This window comes from Chrysemys picta, chromosome 3 (assembly GCF_011386835.1).
Source record: "Chrysemys picta bellii isolate R12L10 chromosome 3, ASM1138683v2, whole genome shotgun sequence".
NCBI classification, from domain to species: Eukaryota; Metazoa; Chordata; order Testudines; family Emydidae; genus Chrysemys; species Chrysemys picta.
Window position 1 is genome coordinate 155,635,380 of NC_088793.1, and position 8,540 is coordinate 155,643,919.

At 44.9% G+C, this 8,540-nt stretch overlaps 1 protein-coding gene across 1 annotated transcript in view; it reads right to left on the minus strand.

Moving 5' to 3' along the window:
* Positions 1-7,904, minus strand: part of CAPN13 (calpain 13) — a 62,407-nt gene extending 54,503 nt beyond the window's left edge. The window contains exons 1-2 of the mRNA XM_065589984.1: positions 6,660-7,904; positions 870-1,121 (exon numbers count right to left, since the gene is read on the minus strand). Of these exons, the coding sequence (XP_065446056.1) occupies positions 870-1,112 (243 nt within the window). The 5' untranslated portion in view covers positions 1,113-1,121; positions 6,660-7,904. The remainder of the gene's footprint in view (positions 1-869; positions 1,122-6,659) is intronic.
* Positions 7,905-8,540: the final 636 nt, after the last annotated feature.

Sequence of the window (8,540 nt, forward strand, 5' to 3'; positions counted from 1 at the left end):
ATCTAGGTTAAAGAGAAAGGGAAGGGCCTAATTTACACCATTCCCTACATCTGGCCCTATGACTTCAGTGGAGTTGTACCCAGAATTTGGCCCCATGGCTTTGCAGAACTAGGACTGATTGCAAAGCTTTCCCTCAAGGTTTTAGGGAAATGATGGAGCAAGCTGACCAATGATCTGAATATGTGCCTTAAAAGTGAGCCAGATCTCAGCTGATGTAATCAAGGGTCACTCAGCTGAAGTCAGTGGAGCCACATCAATTTGCATCAGCTGAGGACCTGATCCGATATACTTAAAACAACCCTAAATAAATGAAAACTTCAGCTTAAGTGATTTCTATTGACGTCTACTAATTTAAAAGCAGGCGGGGAGGTTTTCAGGGCAGAGAAGAGGTTGTGGGATAAATTGAAAGGACGGCAGGGCACCATCCCATGGGGCTTTGGGACAAATACTTGTAATGAAGTGGTTCAAACTAAGGGCAAGATTGTGGCTGATCCCTGCACAGGTGTATGTGTGGGGGGGGACATGCCAGGAACACCCTCCCTTAGTGCCCTTTCACAAGGGCTGGCTGTGATCTCAGTCCCTGTGCTCTCCTGCTCATTGCCCCCGTGCGCTGACCAGTGGAGAAGCACACACGTTTCACCCCCTCACCCTCTAATGGAGATGTAACACCAGGCACCCTTCCCCACAGGCCTGGGAGCCTTGGTCTGTCCATAAGACGCAATGCTTCCCAGTGCTTCCCTCGGGTCAGCACAGCTGGGCACAACCTTCCACACAGGGATGTAGCTAACAGCCATGAGACAAATCAAAGCTGTTGTATTTTACACTCAGGAAATCGGCTTTGCTATTGAAAGCCATCAGGAGGAACTCACCGTTGGTCTTTTCCACTGTAGGCGGCTCAGCTTGTCTTCTGAGAGCAGATTGGGACCAATGGAACTGACATGTGCTGGGAAGGTGTCATCTTCAAACAGCAGGCCTCGGCTCAGGCAGTAGTCTCTCAAGTGGGTGAAGTCCTGATTGTTAAATTTCTGGGGGCTCTGAAGGCTTCCAGTCCTCCCCTTGGTTTGCCAGCCTCGCTCTAGCTTCTGATACGGGCCAGGGGCAGGCATCATCATGTCTCTATCCTGTGAAGGAGAAAGAGTGTCAGCTATTGTTAACTGCCCTCCAAGCACACAGGGAGTGCCCAGAGCAGATTCTGGAGCAGCAACTCACAAGGCTGAAGGAGGTAATTGTGACAAAATCCTTCCTAGCTGGAAATGCCTGGGGAAAGAGAAAATCCCACCTGGTTTATCTTAAACCAGCTCTGCCATTGCTTCAGATTCAATTCTAAGTCTTCCTGGCAGGCAGGCAGAGCAAACTGTCTGGGAAACACTGAACTACTATATAGATAATCTAAAAGAACATGGGGTATGTGTGTGGGTGGGTTGTGGGGGGCTGGACAACAAGGGAGGGAAGGGAAGGGTGTTTCATGAGAAGCCATGGTAACCTAAGGCATTTGTAGTGGGCCCAAAAAACACTTTCCGCTGTTGGTTACTTTTGTGCACAGTGTATTTTTGTGAGCGTTTACTTTCATTTTCTGAGCTCCTTTGACTCATTTTTGAATGTTTGGTGGCTTAGTCCACATTCAGATGCATACGGCTCCACCATTCACTGTGCTGCTGCGAGTGCTAACCAAGACAAACACCCCTCCAGCCATTGCCCTGCCTTGGGGTCTGGTGCAAAGTCCGTTGATGTTAATGGAAAGACTCAGGGATGGCTGTGTCTTAGGATCAATTTCTCAAATAACTAGGAGGCAAAAATCCAGACCTAGATCAAAATCTGCATTTCATCCACACCTTCCAAAGTCTGAGGGATTTAGATCCATTGATTCAATTGGAGAGCTGAGTTAGGGTTTAGCGTGAAGTTTAGAGTCATATCCAGATTTGGAAACCCACTGCCCTGCCCAGATTTGGGGGTGTTCTCATGTTGTTTGGGTCCATCTCAACTAGGAGTGCCTTTTCTTCTGCGCAAAGAGCAGCTGTCAGCTGGGAAAAGCGCTTCCTCACACAGCTGGGTGAGACTCCTCATTGGTTGCAGTCATGAGCCAGATGCATGCAAATGACTAGTCCTGATGCTAGACGGAGGGATTCTGTCTACTTCTGGGCTGATGCAGCACTGAGCAGCGCTGCTGGTGAAGAATTTAAGTAGACGTGACTCTTGCTGCGGGCCCCTTCCCCCTTAGGATTGCCAAAGAGCACAGAAGTAGAACAGCTTGTGAAAGCATCACCAACAGTCAGGAATGATAGGGAAGAAAGGTTGAGGGCCACCTCAGAAGAACCCTCTATATTACCAGCCCTGAATCCACTGATATGGGAGCTCAGACAAAGAAGTATCCTCCCGGGTCTTCTGCATTATTTTCCAGCTCCATTCCTGATCCGGCCATGAGATGAGGAGGGAGAGGGGCAGAGGTTTCAAAGGCTCCAAGGCTTTGCCAGAGCTCCAGAGTTTTAAAAAGCAATTGGTTCCTGACTTTGTTATTCTGCACAAAAGCGGAGTGTGAGGATTTTTGTTTGTACCGGTCTCATGGCCTTCCCAAAGTCTCATGTGGGCACAAACATGCATTCACACACTGTCACCTGGGACCTTCTGTTATTGAAAGAACACTCATTCAGAGGAATAAAACCTACTTAGAACCCCTTGCTTCACAAAGGCTCTCAAGGGCTTTTTTATCCCAAGCCACATATTTCTGAGTCACATTTTAACCCCAGTGTCATTCTGGTTTTAACCTAAGCCATTTCACCCTTCTCTAAAAGTACTGAACATTCCTTTGAGTCCTATCCCTTCCAACAAACACAACCCACCTTCCCTCGAATTCCATTCCAGCCATCTTCATTCACAGCATTTTGTTTTTTAAGCCCACTGGTCACTTTGGGCAGATGATTCATAGATTTTGAGGTCAAAAAGGGACCACTGTGATTATCTAGTCTGACATCCTGCATAACACAGGCCAAATGGCCTCACCCAAGTGATTCCTGCACAACGTCTGGCACTTCTGTTAGAGTATAGAATATATTTTAGAATGGCATCCAGGGTTGATTTAAAGACTTCAGGTGACAGAGAATCTACCATCTCCCTTGGTAATTCGTTCCAGTGGTTAATTACCCTCACTGTTAAAAATCTGCATCTTACTTCTAGTCTGAATTTGTCTGGCTTCGGCTTCCAACCACTGGATCTTGTTATGCCTTTTTTGCTAGATGAAAGATACTTCTATTATCAGATGATCATCTTTATTGGTCGATACACTCCCAACACTGGGTAAGGAGAGCAGAAGCACTGCTATTCAGATGAGAACCTGGCTTCTGATTTTGTTGTGAACATTTCACACAGGATTATTAAAAACTTCATCTAGATTCACTGAAACTGCTAATATAGCTTCCCCATGTTTTAGAAAGCATTATTGCCCTTCTAGGTAGTTAAAGTCCTTTCCTCTTAGGGATTTAACAATCCCCTGGAAAGACTAGGAGTGTCTTGTCTTGTTATTGAATTTAAAAAAGCAATTTCATTTCAAAGAAATCAGATGAAATTCAGAAATAGTCCTCAGCTGACATAGAGAAAGAACATTCCTTTTTGGCTTGCATTTTTCAATGCAATGGAAATAAATCTCATGTAATGTACCATAACACGACAGGGAATAGTTTCTCCTTAACAAATACTCATTTGAAACGGTACCTAGGCCTTGTGCATGCTAAGATCTATTTCCCGCAACAGTGTTCCAGCAAAACTGATTACTAATTCCACAACTCAAATTAAAACTAACAGAGCTTGAAGGCTGGGGCTGACGCACGCTCTCTCTCTCTCTTCTGACGGAGAACAAGGGTTTTTAGTGTGCGTGTATGTGTTTAATTACATTGTTTAACACACTGGGAATAATTTAGCAACTGGCATGTAGAAGATAAGGCAGTTAAACTACCCTCCTCTTGCAGAATAACTTCATCAGCTTTGCAGGAATCATGTATGTCTGCGCATGTGCATATCCAAGCAAGATATTTCTCTGTCTGGCTGAAATTCACCCCTGAAAGAGAGCCTACACAAGGCCCATGAACCATGTGAGTTCCACTTAAACTGGCAGGACTCAATCCTTCACCCAGTGGAATCAACTTCAATGCGTAGGAACAGACACTCGGGGGGCCATGCGGGTACCCATAGCAATGCCACTGACTTGAAGGTAGAAGTTGTCCCCAAATCTGAAATGGTTGTGGGTGAGGACAAAGTCACAAAGCTCAGCCACCAGGTGTGCCGTGGTCTCATCAGGGATACTGTTCCTGACAACTTGTAGTCCATCCTTGTGTGGAATATTGGTGTAAAGAGCTTCAACCTCCATGGTGGCCAGGATGGTGTTTTCAGGAAGATCACCAATGCATTGTAGTTTCCTCAGGAAGTCGGTGGTGCTTGAAGATAGCTGGCAGTTCTGGCAGCGTAGGGTCTGAGGAGAAAGTCCAAATAGCCAGATAATCCTGCTGTAAGAGTGCAGATGCCTGAGATGATGGGGCATCCAGGATTTCCAGATTTATGGATCTTGGGTAGCAGATAGAATACCCCTGGTCGGGGCTCAAGGTGTGTGTCTGTGTAGATTTGTTCCTGTGCTATAGCAGGGAGTTTCTTGAGCAGATGGTGTAGTTTCTTTTGGTACTCCTCAGTGGGATCGGAGGATAGTGGCCTGTAGAAGGTGGTGTTGGAGAGTTGCCTGGCAGCCTCCTATTCATAATCCAACTTGTTCATGATGACTACAGCACTTCCTTTGTCAGCCCCTTTGATTATAATGTCGGAGTTGTTTTTGAGGCTGTGGATGGCGCTGCATTCTGTACGGGGCAAGTGATGCTGTTTGTTCACAATTTCAGCCTGTGCACATCTGTGGAAGCACTCTATGTAGAACTCCAGTCTGTCATTTCGACTGTCAGGAGGAGTCCACGCAGAATTCTTCTCCTTCTTGTGTTGGGAGGAGGGGTCCTGTGGGTCAGTGCATGGTTCAGTGGTGTGTTGAAAATATTCCTTGAGTCAGAGGTGGCAAAAGTAGGCTTCCAGATCACCACAGAACTGTGTCATGTGTGTGGGGGTGGTGGGGCAGAAAGAGAGTCCCCAAGATAGCCCGGCAGAAGAGTCTGTCCTAAGGGTGTGGTTGGATAGATTAACAATATTGTTGGGTGAATTAAGGGTACCACTGTTGTAGCCCCCTGTGGCATGTAGGAGTTTAGATAGTTTACTGTCCTTTTTCCTCTGTAGAGAAGTAAAGTGTGCATCGTAAATGGCTTGTCTCGTTTTTGTAAAGTCCAGCCACGTGGAAGTTTGTGTGGCAGGTTGGTTTTGTAAGAGAGTCTCCAGTTTTGAGAGCTTATTCTTGATCTTCTCCTGTTTGCTGTACAAGATGCTGATCAGGTGGTTCTTCAGTTTCTTTGAGTGTGTGTGGCACAATCTCTCACCATAGTAATTAAAGAGAGACTCATAATGCATATGCAGAAGGGTGCTGAATTAAAGGTGCACAGGCAACCTTCATTCTGGCATTTTCTAACTTCAGAGTGCTTGGCTTTGCAACCTTAATGTTTTCTTTAATAGCATTTTTGGTGCAATATTATATACCTCACTATTCAATGGCTCTTTCTGCAGTTTTCCACGGAGTCCAAAGTAGAAATAAGGCAGTAAGCAAGAAGGAACATTTTTTTCCTATTTCCTATTTGAACTATTCAGCCTCTTTTATTGCTCTTCAGAAAGTGTTCCCAATCCCCCTTTTAAAAATATTTCCACCAAATGTTGGCCTGATTGGCTCTCTGTCTCTTAGGGGAAAACAACTGAACTTAGCCTTATAGGTTGTTAGAATTCTGGGAAATCAACAAATCCTGCCCACCCGTATTTCCCCTCCCGCACTGTAGCTGCATTTTTAACCTTGACTACAGCCTGCATTATGCAATCACAGGGAAAGTCCTTTTTTCTTTATAGACCCTGTCCTCCAAGGATCTCAAAGCCCTTTATAAACACCAGTGAGCTAGCTTCACAGCGCTCCTCTAAAATGGGAAACCATTACTCAATTAACACACACCGCCCCCCACTGGGAGGCAATGTTGTGCAGCTGTACATGTGCTCTGTGTGAAAGCCAATAATGTCTCTGGACATCAAGACAAAATCCACAATGCTATTGTAAGTCTAGCGGATGTCACCTTTCCAGTGACACATCACACGGCCTTCCAACTCTTAACTGTCCATGAGGAATTCTCATATACAATTCACAAAGTCAAATTTCCTTCATTTTACATATACAACACAGAACATTGACCGTTACCTTTTTAGTGCATCATTTAACTACAGCATACTGTGCAGTCATTGTTATCTTAGGATCTCCACTACCAGTTACTTCTGACAACTTACCATTCCACAGGGAGGTTCTTTAGAGGAAAACAAACTCACCTTGCTTCTTTGAAAATGCCGCACTCTCTCGCGCTCTCTCTCTCTCTCTCTCATTTTGGAGTCATATAAGTGAATCCTCCAGGTAACATTATACCTTCAGACTAAGTTAGAATCCCAGCCCATCTCCCCAAGCCAAATCCCTTTCAATGCATCTGCGATGCTTTTCGAGTACTAATATTTCTCCTATTTAATCTTTAAATAAGCAGAACAGCAATGTGAGCTTTTACCTGTAATGCCTCCAGCAACAAGGCGACAGATGTGTGGTTTTCAGTTTCAGTCCAGTGCTGCTTTATACAAGAACTGCCCCACCTCCTTGAGTAAACACTGTCAGGGTGAATCTCAGTTCAGGACCAAGTATAGAATCCACTGTGCAGGTGCAGAAGGGCCATAGTACACATCTCTTCTATCTGACCTCCACAATGACCTTGTTTGCTCTCCTATACAAGTTGATGGTTGGTCTCCTATGGTTTTTGTTACAACAGAGCAAGGTTTGTTGACTGCTGCCAGCTTTCACTTAATCGGTTTTCTTCTTGGCTCCACCAGGAAATGCAGGCTCACCACAAAGTGTGAAATCTATGATCGTGCTTCATTCTTCCACCTGTAATACAAGAAGTAGGTATTTCAGGCCAATACCTAGTAATGCTTAAAATCTAATTCTAAATCCTTCGCATAACCATAAGTCTGGTTCTGCATTGTCTTGCTCACTCGAGTAGTTCAATTTACTTTCTATGGTACTGCTAGCGTGAGAAAGGATTACTCATGTGAGTAAGGCTTTCTGGGATTGGACCCCATCTTAACACAGCCTGAAGCCAAGGCTTAAAAATGCACCCAGCAAACGTAACATTTTTGGGACCCCCCAACCTGAGGCATCTGAAAATCTGGCCCTTTTAAGAGGAAATGTGCTCAGTGCTTTCTGAAAATCAGGCTCCCTTAAGGGGTCTTAAATTAGACACCCAAAAATTGAGCCAGCCAAATCACATATTGCTTTTGAAAATCTCAGCCTTCAATTTTAATCTTAACTTAAGGCTAAATGATATATAGGTGTATTATAGATAGATAAGATTAGATAGATTAGATAAATAATCAAGCCCTAAAAACAAGTGACTCCCCACTCGGGTGAAAAAAAATCCAGCGCGCTCTCCAGAGGAGGAGCATACTGGCTTCCGCAGCTGAATCCCCAGCTCTCAGTAGAATAAACATTCTGCCTTTCAAACTAGTGCATCATTCCGGAGACGTTCCATAGGGACTGGAGGAAATAAATAAATAAATATACAGACACTCAAGAAAGGTGGGTTCAAATGCAGGTCTTTGCCTTGAGCCCTTTTCTAGGTGTAATTACCACCCCTTATTCAAGGTAACAAGTTTAATCACCATGGCAAGTGCTTGTTACCAGTGATGAGTGATGTGTTCAGGAGTTGCTCGGGATGGTCAGCATTGGGGTTTGACATGGGAAAAAGTCACCCCAATATTCAGATCCTTATTTCCAAACTTATCCAAACTACCTGAAGTGCTTGGGTGTGGAAATCCCTTTGGGACAGGCTTCCTCTTGATTTTGGGTGGGTTGGAATCCCAGAAGCACAGAGGAAGGAGAAAATGAAGAACAGAGGGCATAGGGGGTGGAGCTAGGGGTGCTGGGATGCTGTAGCACCCCCTGGCTTAAAGTGGCTTCCATCATATGCAGGGTTTACAGTTTGGTTCAATGGCTCTCAGAATCCGCACTATACACATCGTTACAGCACCCCTGACACAGAGTGGGGAAAAAAACATTAAGCAAATATTTCAGCCTCTTCCTCAACATTCAGTTCAGGTCTGAGTCATACAGGGGATCACTGGTCCTCTAAAAATGTTGCTCCTTCATAACTACTTCTTACCTTGTGAACATTTGCGGGGAGAGGGGCAGGGGACACATTTCTGCATCAGAGTCCTGTTCTCTGATTTCGGTGGGAAGCGCATCTCTGTAACTGAGAGCAGAATTTACCCCTGAGTGCAAAACAGGTGCAGTTTTCCTTTAAGAGCAGTTTTGCACTCATCCCACATAAATAAAACCTGATTGCATCAAAAACAGGAAGGAAAGTTCCTTTCATTTCAGGCAAGGAGCTCTGAGGTGA